Source organism: Myotis brandtii, unplaced genomic scaffold (genome assembly GCF_000412655.1).
Source record: "Myotis brandtii unplaced genomic scaffold, ASM41265v1 scaffold123, whole genome shotgun sequence".
Lineage (NCBI taxonomy): Eukaryota > Metazoa > Chordata > Mammalia > Chiroptera > Vespertilionidae > Myotis > Myotis brandtii.
Genome location: NW_005354291.1, coordinates 12,393,700 through 12,409,708, shown reverse-complemented (window position 1 = coordinate 12,409,708; position 16,009 = coordinate 12,393,700). Strand labels below are relative to the sequence as shown.

General features: G+C 42.2%; 1 protein-coding gene across 6 annotated transcripts in view; it reads left to right on the top strand.

Moving 5' to 3' along the window:
• The window catches only part of AHI1 (Abelson helper integration site 1), a 218,305-nt gene that overhangs the window by 176,165 nt on the left and 26,131 nt on the right, over positions 1 to 16,009 (top strand). Inside the window, exon 25 of one of the 6 annotated variants that reach the window (XM_014533847.1) lies at positions 4,648 to 4,708. The exons of the other annotated variants lie outside the window; for them this stretch is intronic. Coding sequence (XP_014389333.1) covers positions 4,648 to 4,699 — 52 coding nt within the window. The 3' untranslated portion in view covers positions 4,700 to 4,708. Of the gene's footprint in view, positions 1 to 4,647; positions 4,709 to 16,009 lie in introns of those variants that run through there. 6 annotated transcript variants of the gene reach the window in all.

Here is a 16,009-nt window from a genome sequence, read left to right as displayed (position 1 = left end):
AGGGCTTATTAGCTATAGATAGATAAAGTGAGGATGAGTTGTATGCAGGGATATGAACATATCATGGGAAATATGTAGCAGTATCACACCATTACAAATCTCTGTGTATTTTCCTATTGCCTCTACCAGTGAATCTATTTCCTCTCCCCTTTCTTCTCTCTCCTTCCTACCCTCTCATTTCCTCTCTCTTCCTCCCTTCCTCCCCCTCCTTTCTCTCTCTATCTCTACCTCTCTCTCTCTCCAGGACTCAGGCTTTTAAACTCTTACATTCTCTTTATTTACAGTCAAAATTGTTTGCAATGTTCCACACCTTCTGGCTTCCACCTGGTACTTGCATTCAGGTGCAAACAAAAGCAAGACAAACACATATTGCATCTGTACCCTGAAACAGCCTCAATTCCAGGTGGTTGAAAGCACTCCCTGGGGCACCTGAAATTCAGGTGGGGCCACAACACTGTTTCAAGTCCAGCCCGCCTGTAATTCCCCTTTCCTCTCGGCTGCCAGCAGCTGAGAGCTGGGTGTGCGGAGCTGATTCCTGGGTTCCGTCAGGTGTCTGCCTCTGTCCTGTGCAGGAGTGAGAGACAAGCTGGTGCTCCATATGTCTTCAGCCTCAGCTTCACCAAGGTCATGGCCAAGGGTCTTCACGTGTCCACATCAATTTCCCAAAGAGCATTTCCTCCTGGACTTAAAGAGAAAATCCAACTTGCTATGGTTTTCCTTCTGAACAACTGAGCTATGCATGACCTGGGAGCCCGGGCTTTGGGAACCAGGGCACTCAGCCAGTCTAGGGCCAGGTAGGGAGTGCTCAGTGGGTCCCGATTCTCCCTGTCACTGCCCATGGTTCCCTTGTCAGGCACAGGTATCTCAAGGCATGTCAACACTGCCATTACACGCTTTTCTTGTCACTGATTCACACCATTAGCACAAATAATCATCTGGCCCTAATCCTGGCAGGAAGAAAACGATATAACAGAAAGGTAATGTGTGTGAGCAGTTATTAGCTAATTATTTTCTGACTGGAAGAACCAGATGTGCTGTGGCAACACTTCTCCCAACCCCAGAGCTTTGAAACTTTCCTAAGTGGACAAGGGACGTGAATCAGAACGGAAGGGAAAGTGAAGTGCCTGACAAGTGAGGGGGGCTTACAAAGCAAAGATGCCTTCTTTTTGGTGTTTTACTTTAGTTCCTTTCTGCCAAGAAATGAAGAAAACTTCACAACACCTTGCACAACGTTTCCCGTTTTCTTAATTCTTCCAAAATTCTTTTATTTGAAGTTCAGTTTTTTAAATTGGCAAATCAAGTAAGGAGGAAGTCCATTTCCTTATGGCACGGCTTAATAAGAGACCCAAGATGAAAACCCAGAATCTCCATTCCCAGCACGGTGGGGGGAGGGGGGAAATTACCAGGTTTATGCAAAACTTCAAAGGATGCCCCTTCCTCCACACGCCCCCCCCTCCCCTTTTTCGCCCCCCCTCCCCCCCTTTGCGTGGGTGTTTCCTCCATCCCACCACCACCAGTGCTGGTTTTAGTGCGAACATAATTGTGCTTTTGTCTTGGAGTTGGCTCACCTCACTACACTCTAGTCTGAGATCCCCTGGCCCGAAGCCCAGGGTGGGGCTTTGCCCTCGGCACTGTAAATAATGGTAATTACCTTTACAAACTTTAAGGAGAAAATAAATTCTTTTCCCAAGGCCAAGAATATCCATAATCTAGAGCATTGTCTCTTACCCCTTGTGCATAGTGTGTTAGAATGTGTGTGGTGATTAGGAAGTGTTCGTTCCCCCGCGGAATGACCCAAGTGAAAAAGTTACAGCCCTCGGCGGCCCATGGATCACTCTGGGCCTGCGACTTCCTGCTTCCAGATCCTGGTGGTGACACGAGTCCCAATGAGAGGAGTAAATATTGAAGCCGAATTTAGAATTTGTTCTCACCACTCACACACACGGTTTGGTGAATCACATCGAAGCAGAAGCATATTCCATATGCCCACTATAAATGCAGATGGAGAGGAGCTATGTTGCCCAATCCTAGACTGTGCCGTTCCTGAGGCATTACTTCCTACGGTATCCCTATGTGGTTGACCGCACTATTGTTCTGATTAAGTTGACATGCATCCAAGCTTTCGCTTCATTAGATTATCACCATGGTGCTGAGGCTATAATTTCTTCATAATCCTGGTATTTTATTTCATGCACAATCATTAGTAGCTGTTATTTATGTCTGAGATCAAAAACAATTAGTGAAAATTCAAAATGTTTAAATTCGATAGCTTTTGGCCACGTAGATATATCAAGATATATACAAAGGGTTTGATTTATGAATGACGTAGATTGGTTTCCAGGCCACAGAGTTCCTTTGATTATTTTACTTCCAGATTAACTGGACAGATGCCCTCCACCTAGTATTTCAAAGGCCATGTCAAAGCCAAAGCTACAGAGAGGAAGGCTTCTTGGGCATGTGTGGTAATTGGAAATGTACTGAGACTCTCAGAGGAAGTGTTGGAGTTGTCTGCATGTCATTTTTCCATTCAGAAATTAAACCATTGCTCCATGGCTGTGAGCGTTATTGAGGTCATGCTCTGTGCTCATGCTACAGTGTGTTCCAGGCATTTAAATTATCAAGAGTGTTCATCTGTGAGGTTTCTTGTGCTTAGCGGAGGTGATTTATAATGCACCTACCAGAACATGAAACCACCCTATCGACACTACGACTACTTTATTCAAATCTCTTTCCCTTGGCTCGAGACCCTGCTGAGGAGGCAGAGAACTGAGGGGTCCACCCCAAGACTCCGGAGCCTTCCCCTGAAGTGCCAACTTGTAACCAGCAGTAACCAACTACCCTTCTCACTAGGAAGGCTCCCAGTTTAGGAGAGAATTCCCCCCCTGCACTTGGCCTCTTTCCAACTGTTCTTGTGGAGGTTCTAAGAGCTTTTCATGCAACCCTCCCGATGTTTGCTCATTCGTTTGTTAAAGATTGCCTCATCCCCATCTGACCGCTCAATTCATCGCCCATGCAAGTTCCAAAGACTGCCAGAGAGAGCACATGCCAATGGCCTGTCTATTTGGACTTCTTCATCAATTCACCCCCTCCAGGGGACTCCCCATATGGCTCCTGTCCTTGTGTCAACTCTGAGAAGGAACCCCATCTGAGATGCAGTGGGAGTCATCGGGGGAGAAACAGACAAACCAGCACAGAACCAGAGAGACTGCTGAATTCACCATCTTTGAAAGTTTTAAAACTGGCTGCACGGCAGCGTCTCTCCTCTCTGCTGCTAACCCTCTAAAATAACTTGTTTGATGGTAATGGAAAAAAGCTGAAGGCAAACAGGAATTGGTTTTCTAGGTCAGGTACTTCAAGTCTTACCGAACATCAAGCAAATCCAACGCCCAGGTCACTCACATTCTAGAGGAGCATCCCTCCCGCGCCATCTTTCTCTGCGTGTCTATCAGCCTTGGCAACAAAGCTGGAAAGACCTAGTGGACATTTTTTCAAAGGTTTTGTCTGAAATTGTTTAGTTCCTTCTTTCATGGAGGGTAACGTTGGTTCACAATACTGTCTCCATCCATTGGGGTTAAATTTCTTTAGAACAGACTTGTTTTCTAAACCATGAGACTTGACTCTGGTTTTTCTAGGACGGAAAGGGGTTAACTCCTCTGGGTAAAACATTGTCAATCACTAGTGACTGCCACCGAGATGAAAAACAAGCTGCACCTGTACATGGGCAATTTAAGAGACTCTGGCCAGCTATTTTCTCTGGTGCTTTGTTCTGCCAGCTGCCTGCCTCTGTGCTTTGGATGCAGGTGGAAGCATGGACTTTGCTATCTATAAAAAAATTGAATGGTGAAGATCAACTTCCGCTTCACCTCCCCAGGGATCAAAGTTTTGGGGCTTATTTTTTCCCCCTGAAAGACTAGTAGAGCAAAGCTCAGATCAGACAATGGGTATGTTGTTGAGATGCCCATTCTCCCCTGGAAAAGGAACAGGAGAGCTTTGGGGAGTTATATTTTTTCTTCCCAACTGGAAGGAAATAACGGAAGCGGGAGATGCATGCCTCCACAGGGAGAGGTCAAGCATCTGCTGAAAGGAGGCAGGGGAATGACAGCTGGGAGCCTCATTACTGCCACTGCGCGTGCAGTCGGCCGCCATCCCAGCCTGATGGGGAGTAGGTGGAGATGACATGGAAGTGACAAGCTCTGGGCCTGGGAGTGGGAGGGATGCCCTGACATGCAACCTTATCTCTGTGGAAGCTCGATGTCACCGATTTTAAATCTGGTCAGATTTCTTTCCATTACACAGTCAATGACCAGTAAAATGTACAGGGACAACACAAGCTTAAAAATCAGATACTGGATTAATTCGTACCAGAAACTCTTAAGGGACGTGCCCCACCAATGACATTATCAAAGTTCTTGTATTAATTCAACAGGCATGTATTGCCTACCATGTGGCAGCCACTAAATTAGTGATTAGACATACAGTGGCTGCCTTGGGCTGGATTGTGTCTCCTCAAAATTTATACGTTGAAGTCCTAACTCCCAGAATATCGAAATATAACTGTATCTGGAGATAGAGCCTTTAAAGAGGTAATTAAATTAAAAATGAGGCCATTAGGGTGGGTGCTAATGCAATTGGACTGTGTCTTCATAGAAAGAAATTTGGACAAAGAGACACCAGGCTTACCCAGAAAAAAGCCTTGTGAGGACACAGCAAGAAGGCAGCTATCTGCAAGCCAAGGAGATGGGCCTCAAAAGAAACCAAACCTGCTGGCACCTTGACCTTGGACTTCCAGCCTCCAGAACTGTGAGAAAATACATTTCTGTTTCGGCAATTGGACTGTGTCTTCATAGAAAGAAATTTGGACAAAGAGACACCAGGCTTACCCAGAAAAAAGCCTTGTGAGGACACAGCAAGAAGGCAGCTATCTGCAAGCCAAGGAGATGGGCCTCAAAAGAAACCAAACCTGCTGGCACCTTGACCTTGGACTTCCAGCCTCCAGAACTGTGAGAAAATAAATTTCTGTTTCACAAGCCACTTAGGCTGTGGTGTTTTGCCCTGGCAGCCCTAACAGAAGATTTCAGCAATGAACATGACAGTGTCATGGTCCTCCGTGAACTTGCAGTCTTTTGAAGAACGCACAGCCTGGTGTCCATTCAAGTCAAGGAGAAAGGGAGGTGACTGGTGGCACTTCCAAGCGTTGCCTAGACAACCAGAGTTAGCCAAGGCCCCAGGACCAGGGGTTCCAGCTCATTTGGGGGCATATTTTTGTGACAGCACACATGGCCATGAACCTTTGTGTTTTGAATGAAGGGTTTAACAGTCTTATCACTCTGCTTCAATATGAGAAAGCAAGAAATCCCGCACCGATCATGTGGCGGGGGAGGGAGGAAATCTAACAGATCTGACCTAAAAGGTTAAATGGAAAAGAACTGTGTGGGTAAGTGCGCATCACGTGCAGGCACATCACAAATGTGTGGGCTCCAGCATTACCAGCAGAAGCAAAGGAAATCTGTGTATTTTTATAATCATGACACAGGTGCTTAATTTAGATTGTTTTCTTGCAAGTTGTTAGTTAATTCTTTGTAACCTCACTGCCCTATACTTATTGCCTCGAAGGAAGCACAAACTAAGATAAAAATACAGAAGTTGCTATCCGGAGTTCAACAGGTTAAAACAGAGCTGAAAATAGCTGCTAGGCATGTCAAATGGTTGGCTGACTATTTAATCCCCTGACATGTAAGAGAAATGGAAGTGTTCTAGTCTGATTATCTACCAACTGTCCATGAAGCTTTACTGTCCTCGGGATTTTTTAGCGTGGTTCCTGGGGAAATGAGTTCAGAATGCCCACAGAAAGGCACCAAGTTCTCGTATGCTGCCAGATAAAAGCATGACAGGATGTGTAATTCCTGTGGTGTGGATGACACGCTCATGACCTGTTCAGATACGGTGATTCTATCCACACAGGCAGGATCCCCTGTGCATGTAGAAATGAAAGTGGGTAGGGTCTCCAATAAAGGGACTGTGTAAAAGCTCCCCTGAGACCCCAGGCTGGAACCCAGAATAAAGATCCAGTGGAAAAGCCTTATGCAGGTGGCAAGTTCAAATCTCGTTCGTGGTCTTCACTAGGGTTGCCAGGTCAAATAGGAGTCTTCCTGTTAAATTCGAATTTCAGACAAACAAATCATTCTTAATAAAAGTATATCACATGCAACATTTGGAACATGCAATATTTGAGATGTACTTATACTAAAAAAAATTCTTTGTTATTTATCTGAAATTCAAATTTAACTGGGTGCCCTGTAATTTTATTCGTTAGGTCTGTAATGCTATTTGATACCAGTATCGGTGTGGAGAGGAAGTAAGATTTTTTTTTAAATTTCTTTATTGAGTAAGTTATCACATATGTGTCCTTATCCCCACATTACCCCCTCATCCCCCCCACTCATGCCCTCACCCCCCTGTTGTCTGTGTCCATTGGTTAGGCCTATATGCATGCATATAAGTCCTTTGGTTGATCTCTCCCCCTTACTCCCACCCTCCCCTACTTTCCCTCTGAGGTTTGATGGTCTGATTGATGTTTCTCTGTCTCTGGATCTGTTTTTGTTCATCAATTTATGTTGCTCATTATATTCCATAAATGAGTGAGATCATGTGATATTTATCTTTCTCTGACTGACTTATTTCACTTAGCATAATGGTCTCCAGCTCCATCCATGCTGTTGCAAATAGTAGGAGTTCCTTACTTTTTACAGCAGCATAGTATTCCATTGTGTAGATGTACCACCATTTTTTAATTCACTCATCTGCTGGTGGGCACTTAGGCTGATTCCAAATCTTAGCTATTGAAAATTGTGCTGCTATGAACATAGGGATGCATATATCCTTTCTGATTGGTGTTTCTGTTTTCTTGGGATATATTCCTAGAAGTGGGATCACTGGGTCAAATGGGAGTTCCATTTTTAACTTTTTGAGGAAACTCCATACTGTCTTCCATAGTAGCTGCGCCAGTCTGCATTCCCACCAGCAGTGCACGAGTGTTCCCTTTTCTCCGCATCCTCTCCAGCACTTGTCATTTGTTGATTTGTTGATGATAGCCATTCTGACAGGTGTAAGGTGGTACCTCATTGTCGTTTTGATTTGCATCTCTTGGATGATTAGTGACTTTGAGCATGTTTTCATATGTTTCTTGTCCTTTCTTCTGTCTTCTTTAGAAAAGTATTTAGGTCCATTGCCCCCCCCCAAAAAAAAATTATTAGACTTAATAAATTAATTCAGCAATGTAGCAGGATACAAAATTAATGCCAAGAAATCTATATCATTTCTATACATCAACAATGAACTTACAGAAAGAGAGACTAGAAAAGCAATCCCATTTACCATCGCACCAAAAAAATTAAGATACCTAGGAATAAACTTAACTAAGGAGGTGAAAGACCTATAAGTGGAAAACTACAGGACACTGAAAAAAGAGATAGAGGAAGACATAAACAGATGGAAGAACATACTGTGTTCACATGGATTGGTAGAATCAACATCATCAAGATGTCCATACTACCCAAAGCAATCTATAGATTCAATGCACTTCCCATTAAAATACCAACGGCATATTTCACAGACCTAGAATGAACTTTCCAAAAATTCATCTGGAATAAAAAAAACAAAAACAAAAACAAAAACAAAAACAAACCCGAATAGCTGCAGCAATCCTGAGAAAGAAGAACAAAGTAGGTGGGATCTCAATACCAGATATCAAGCTGTATTACAAAGCCACTGTTCTCAAAACAGCCTGGTACTGGCACAAGAACAGACATATAGATCAATGGAATAGAATAGAGAACCCAGAAATCGACCCAAACCACTATGCTCAATTAATATTCAACAAAGGAGACATGAACATACAATGGAGTCAAGACAGCCTCTTCAATAAATGGTGTTGGGAAAATTGGACAGATACATGAAAAAAAAATGAAACTAGACTACCAACTTACACCATACACAAAAATAAACTCAAAATGGATAGAGGAAGTAAGATTTGTTCCATTTGTGGAGATGGGCCTACAGTGGAGTCTTGTCCTTTGTGTAACTGTACCTATCTTTTGGGGTTGGATATGAGCAGTCTTTCTACATAGTATGTGATACCAGAGCCAGTAGGTCTAGAAAGATCAGAAAACTGAATAACATATATAAACCTGATAGTTTGTTCTTCCTCTGTGCTCTTGGTTCACTAATCTTTTCTACTCCTTTAACACTGAAAGTCTTCTAGAATTTCCAGGCTACTTCGACTACTGCAGAGGCAAATGTAAGGAAAGGATTTAGGGCCAGACTATGGCAGGAGTATTAAAAGCAAATCACAGCCCAGCTGGGTGTGGCTCAGTGGTTGAGCTTCACCCTATGAACCAGGAGGCCTACAGTTTGATTCCTGGTCAGGCCCCATGCCTGGGTTTTGGCTGTCCAGGAGGCAGCCCAATCAATGATTCTCTCTCATCATTGATATTTCTCTCTCTCTCTCCTTCTCCTTTCCTCTCTGAAAACAATAAAATTATATTTTTTACAAAGCAAATCACAGTCCCCCAAGGGGATAGCAAGTGCTGAAATGAAGGGCACAGAATTAGAGACATCTCTGGGACTTGTTTTATGAAGGGAGCCAAATGCTTCTCCCAAGTGTGAAGAAATCACACAGAATGCAAAAGCTCCTGATACGGCTGTAGACACTCCCTCCATCTTTAGTCAAGGGGTTCCTTAATTCATCAACCAATATTTAAAGAGGACCCACCATGTGCCAAGCACTTTCGTTCTGAGAATTTAACAACCCCGGGGAGCCTCTGGTCGGAATCCAGATGCTGCTCTTAGACTCAGCCCTGGACCCGAACCCTGCTATCCAGCTCACCATCTCTCACCTTACACAGGCTCATCCAGTTACCATCTACTGTTTTTTAATATGGGGAACCAAGGAGGGCATTACAGACACTTGTATTGTGCGTGGCATCCCTTTAATAACTCATCACATAAGTCTGGAGTTCTTTATTTTCATTCCAGCTGGGTCACACACACAGCAGCTCAGCCTTCCCCTCGCCCTGAGCTCCATACGGGGTCCAGGGATATTTTACTTGAATCACCATGTCCGGGGTATCCCCCACTCCCTGTCACTCTCCATCATATTGCCCTGTTTCCTGGTCCTCACTGCACATCTCACTGTCTGGAATTGTTTCCTTTGTTTACTTGTGTGCTTGTTTATCATATCTTCCTAATTTAGAATGAAAACATTATGAAAGGAGCCAACTCATCTTTAGTTCACCATATTACCTTCAAAGCTCAGAACAGTACCAGACACTGGTAGACACTGAAATACAGGGGTGGGCAAAATTAGGTTTACAGTTATGAGTGCACAAAACAGAGTTTATTCTTATATTATAATTTATTAAATATTGTATTATTTTCCATATGAGCAACTGTAAGCCTACTTTTTCCCACCCTTGTATTTATCTAACAGATGAGAAATTGAATGAATAAATGAGGGAACAACCAAAACACCTGTCCCAGGCAACCTGTGCCATGTCTGGGGTGGATCTCATGCACTGGAGCATGGCTGCATTTGGAAGATGTTAACTGTGTCTTCTAGGGATGACGAGCATGTGCTCCGTTTTCTCATGGGGATATCTGGTGCTGTATCTGTCTTCCTTATCTCGGTCAAGGGCACTAGCTGATCATCCACACTGGCAACCTGGGAATCAACTTAGTCTCCTCCTTCTCTCTGTCCCTCCCTCTACATTGTAACTGAATAGTGTTTCTTTTACCTCAATAATGGTAGATGTATTGGACCTGATCTCCATCCCTACCTCTTCCAAGTGTATTAGCCAGGGTTCTCCAACAAAAGGAACTAATGAGATTAATAGAATGTGTAAGAGTCTGCTTCTCTTGCCCTTCCAGAAACACTTGAAAAAACCCAATTCCCTACATTATGTCCCTTTCTGGTTGAAATACCTAGAGAGTTGCGGTTGTGTATGTGTATATATGTGTACAGATATACACATACACACATATGATATGAGATTTATTTTAAAGAATTGGCTCACATAATTGTAAAGACAGAATTTCTTCTTCTTCTGGGAATCTCAGTCTTTTCTCTTAAAGCTTTCAAGAGATGAAGAAACCCGCATTATGGAGGGTAATCTGCTTTAGTCAAAGGTTTCAATGTTAATTACATAAAAAAAAATACCTCCACAGCAACATCTAGACTGGGTACCATACCCTAGCCAAGTTAACACATACAACTGACTGTCACAGATGCCTCTCAGCCTTCATCCTAACCTTCTCCAGTGTGCTTTCTGTACTGCAGAAAACAAAAAGCTAAAAACTATATTTCTAAGACTCCCTTGCAGCTATGGTTCTTAATAGGGCAGAGATTAGGGTGAGGCAAGTAAGGCACCTCAGACACAAAATTTAAGGGGCATCCAAAAAACTCAGCAATTGAGATAAATTTTGTTAATGAATGGAGTATTTAAAAAAATTAAAATATAGTGCGATATTACTGGTTCTTCCTTTTGCCTTTATCTCCAATATGGCTTGGCATGGTACTAGGTTCTTAATGTAATCAGTTTCCACCAATAAGATGCATTCGTGTTGAAGTCTGAAAGGCAGAAATGAGGTGGAAGGTATCTTTCTATGCTGGTTTCTATTGGCACGCATAGTAGTTCTCCAGAATCCAGTCACTTGCTGGAGTGAGGGTTGCAAATCATGGGCTGGGGCTTGCACGTTTTACTCTTGTAGGTGGAACGGGCACAGCATAGAGCCACTATTTGCAGGTACTGCAGCTCCTGTCACAGGTACAGTGGGCCTTTCCTGAATTCTACATTGCTGAAGGTGGCTTCTAGATTCCCCACTTTTCTTATTGAGGCAGGGGTACAACCTCCACATGGGCCACTCTACACTGTTGCTCATTCCTAGAGGTTGTCCTAGAATCGGTTCTTCTGCCCTTGCAAACAATTTTGAAAGAACTCAATTTCCTACATTACGTCCCTTTCTCATTAAAATACCAGAGAAGTCGCTGTTTCCTGCACCTGAACCTCAACCAGTGCTATCATCTCTCTCACATTCATCCCATCCTTTCCAGCCCCACCATCCTACCCTTATATAGGCCCCCTTTGTATGGTTTTTAAGATGGTTTTAAGATGAACACTCACCTTCTACATATTTATGTTTTTCTACATTCTATACTCCCCACTCAGATAGAATTGTCCTCTTCCCTGTGGGCTGACGCTTCACTATGTTGATTCATCCTGTTTCTAAATATTTGCATAACATTAGCACATACTGTGGGAAATCCAATGTCAAACAATCAATATGGAAAGTCTAAAGAATCTCCTTAAATTCTCAAGGAGCTTTTATTCATTTTCTACCTTCCATCTCCATTTCTTGATTTCACACATTCTGTATATTCTTACAAGGCCTTTTTATGCATAAAAGATCTACTGAACAGTTACATACAAAGGAAATTCTTAAAACACACACACACACACACACACACACACACACACACACACACACACTTCTTCTCTGCCATTCTGTTCAGCAATCCCTGATTTCATCCTTTCTTGTTTATTCACTGCCCCTCTCTCTCAGAAAGTAAATTCTTTAATTTTCTAATTTCCTAATGTACTTCATTCCTTCTACCTTGACCATGTCTTATTTTTCCATATCCAACAGTTGGCTTATCAAGGTTTCCTTCCTGTAAAATGACATCACTTCTCAAAGACTTTTACTAGGGCTCATTTTGAGAATATGAGCTGACAAGAGCTAATTATTCTAAAGAATTGTATCAAGGTACTGGAAGTCCCTGGGAACAATCTGGGAGAAGAGTTGAGAAAGACATGGGTGAGGAGAGGGGGCCAGGAAAATGGCTGGAAGCCACGATACTCCATAAGGTGGTCTGGGGTGGGGGAAGGACTTACAAGGACAAACATGTGTGATGTTCACTTGAAGTGCTGGGGAACATGCATCTGGGTTGCTGACTATTCAGCTCTACCGCTAACTAGCTCTGTGATTGACAAATTCCTTAATCTCTTTTAGCTTCATTTTTTTTTGTAAAATGGAATAATAGTTTTAAAAGTAGTATATTTCCAATGATTGTTGAAAGATTAAGTACGATAATATATGAAAAGTGTCTGACAAAACAAGCTAGCTGTCTGGAAATGTTGGCTATGGTGCTGGTGTTGAGCAGCTACTGTTTCTGCTGCCATGTTAATCATCATTGTTTCCCTGGATCTTCAGCTAAAAGTCTGTGGGTTTGTTTTAAAAAATATTTAAAAAAAACTAATAACTGAATTACCGATTCTGATTGAAATGGTAGTGCAAACAAGAAGCAAATCCATAAACTGACCTCATGCAGCAGAAGCAATTGCTCATGGACACAAGCCTGCAAGCTTCTTGAGGAATAACCCAAATCGTTGACTTTCCTGAGGCTGGGGATGGAGGACTGAGTCAATTGCTCCCCCGATCTGAAAGGAAAAGGTAGAACCCAGCTGATATATGAGTTAACTGTTTTATGAGTAGTCACTATGGAAATGGCTACTGCATGGCAGGGCGGTTGCCCTTCCCCACCACTTATGGTTGTCACTGGCAACACTGCTGTGTTGAGAAGGACTCTGAAGTCATGCTTAAACTCAACTTAAGCTTCTAGGGCCTTGACTGATTGGGAACCCTGTCATGACTCAGCAATATTCTATGTCTGGGATCAGCAAACTCTAGCCCATCCTATTTTTGTATGACCCAAGAACGAAGAATGCTTTTTACATTTTCAAATGGTTGAAAACATTTTGAAAAGAATACTATTTTGTAGCACATGAAGATAATATGAAATTCAAATTCAACAATCCATTAAAAAAGTTTTAAATAAATAAAAAAGTAGTGGAAAAATTATTTTTTCTCTTGTTATAAAAGCACCTACATAATATTCTAGATTTTATCTCTTGGCACAGCAAACCTAAAATATTTACTATCTGGCTCTTTACAGAAAAAGTCTGCCTTCCCCGTTTTATGTGATTCAGAGAAGTCAAATGTATTATTACCACTCTGTGCCTTCTTCCTCTCGCCCTCAAGGCTGCTCTTATTGTTCTTAAGTTGATTTTTATTGTATAAAAATGTGGGTGGGACCTATAGATTGATTTCTTTCTTTTGGTAGAAAAAATTTTTAATTATCTCTTGGTGACAAGCATGTGATTAGTCACTAACGCAAGCCCAGCTGCTTTTTTTTCTTTTATTAAATACTAAAAGTGACTCAGTAGCTCTCATTGTTCTCTGCTTCAATGACAAAAGTATAAGATAGGCCCACATCATTCTAATGGTACAGTGTTTCTTAGAGTTTCTTCTGTTTCATGGTAATGGCCAGGTCTAATTTACTTTTTCTCCTTTATTAAAGAAAAAAAATATTTCTTCTCTCCCACTACCACCCACCTCTCCTCATTAGTGACTAATTGCAGACACTAAAAGAGGATTTTCTTTCTTAGTGAGATGTAGACTTGGATGCTGTACCTGCCAGGAGAGTGTATTGCTTTCACATTTATGGCCTTGTCCATCTTCCCCACCCCAGGAAGTTAAGCACCTTCCCTTCTCCCTGAACCACTGGGTGCCCTTTTTCCAGAAGAATTGTGTGACCTTTGAATTTTTTCAATGTAATAATTTCCCTGATAATTACATTCTAATATCAATGTAGCTTATCTTCCTTTCTAATTGACCTTCAATTGGCACCGACTCCTAAAACTGTCCCTTTCTCGGCCCCACCTGTCCCACCCAGTCCATCAAGCACTGCAGTTAATGATCTGTTAACAATGGGTAAGAGCTTTCATGGAATTGCCTTTAAAAAAAAAAGGAGCCTGTGGAGATCTTTCAGAGGAAAGAAGAATCCTTTACAATGTGACTAATCATACTCCAATTATATGTTTTTACTTTCTTCTTATTTTCTTAGGGTTTGCACAACAGTAACAATATTCTCTCTTTTCTGAAAACTTCTTCCCTCAAGCTTATTTACTCATTCATCAACCATTTACTTTATTTTCCTTAATTGACTTTACAAAGCAAGATAAGCTCTTTGTGATAAGTCAAACTTGTATAACTATAAAGGAATCACCCATCTTTTTTTTTTGATTACATTTAGGACTTTCCCCATCCATTTTGCCATATTCATCTAGGCAAAAACAAAAGTAGAGTTATTTTTTCTACCTTTTACAAAAATGATAGAGGTGTGTATATATCATTCTGAGACTATAATCAGTATGGATGAATCCAACTCATTCTTCATAGTTGTTGCATGGTAGAGCTCTTGATGTCTCTGTTGATAGGCTTTCAATTCAACAAACATTTACTTTGCACAAAATAAATGCTAGAGACTTTGATTAATGCCAGGGTGAGAAAAATGAATGACACATTACTTTTGATGAAGTCAAGTTCAAGTTCCCGTGGGGGAGATTACACAAATGATTTCAAGTGAACATGAAGTGCTACCATATAGGAGTATACAGTTATACAGAGAATGACCAGGAACTTGGAGAGAGATTCAGATTCATCTGGAGATGAAACTGACAGACACGGTGGGGAAGGCACAGATTAAAGGAACAGCAAGTACAAACCAAGAAAGCGTAATGGAACATGACACCCTTAGGGAACTGACTAATGCATGGTATGGAGCAATTGTAAAAGGGAAGAATGCTAGGTTGGCACAGAAGTGAATGGACTTGTATTCCGAGCTAGAATCTGGATTTATCCAGTGGGATGAGAGTATCAGGGAGACATTCAAGGGTGTTAGGCAGGAGAACAAAATCCTCTTTTTGGAAAATTATCTGGAGGGCATCTGGAGGGTGAACTTGTGAGGAAAGACCAGATAACAGGAGATGACAAGAAGCTATTGAAATAATATAATCAAGAGAAGATGATGACTGAAGCAGGGCAGTGGCTGAAGAATGGATGGGAGAGGATTGAAATTATTTTTTTGAGGTGAACCCAGTATTGGGACCTGTGAGTAGACTGCAGGAAGGCTTTTAGCTTGGGCAACTAGATGTACCCATTGAAGGAAATTCAAGAGAAGACATCCAGGAGAGGTGATGACTTCCATTTTGCACATGTTCAGTTTGAGGTACCTATAGAAATAACTTGAGCTCTTTGAACATTTTCCAAATATGTGGCAATAATGATCCTCCTAAAGTACTTCAATTAATTTTGTGGTAGGTTTTCCCCCTTCACAGAGAAACAGGAATGCAATGACTCAGTAGGGTTCCAACCGCTGGCTCCAATCTCAGAAGGCCGGAGCTAACAGCAGCAGGAACTCTACTAGAACATGCAGTGCCTCCAGCTAACAAGCTGCAGAAATGGGACACTCTGGATAGATCAATAAGTACTAGTAAATGGCACTCTTCCACTGGGCTGAGGAGAGTGGATTGTGGGCATGATTCCATTGTGCCAGCCCTTGATCAGTAAAGCACTTGGGTGTAGGTCCCAGTCTGAAGCCCCAAAGGTAGCCTGTCCCCAGTGAGTATTTCTTTTAGCGTGACCACCATCACCAGTGACCTCTTGATTTCCTCATCCAACCCATACTTATTCCACATCTTCATTCAATATCCACAATGCACTCCACTCTACACCAAGCATGGTGGATTCTAGGCACCATAATGAGCAAGACTTGCATTCAAGGTGCCCTTGGACCAGTAGGGGAGTCTGAAGTGACACGCCCCAATCCCATTACCACATGATGAATACTTTCATACTGATAGGTACAAAGTATAATGGTGTGACACAAGGAAAAGCTGCTTTGGGTGAAGTTACAGGAAGCTTCAGGGAGGAAAAAAGCAGAGAGACTCTTCTGGGGTAAGCAGGACTCTCCAAGATGGATAGATGTCCCCAGAAAGATGTTCCACAGAGAGGACAGCCATGGTTCCCAGTCACAGCCAGTGGATTGGCTCCATCAGAATCTTCTGGAAAGCTTTTCAGGGTTCCAGCAAGGGAGATATATGCAATTTTAAAAATC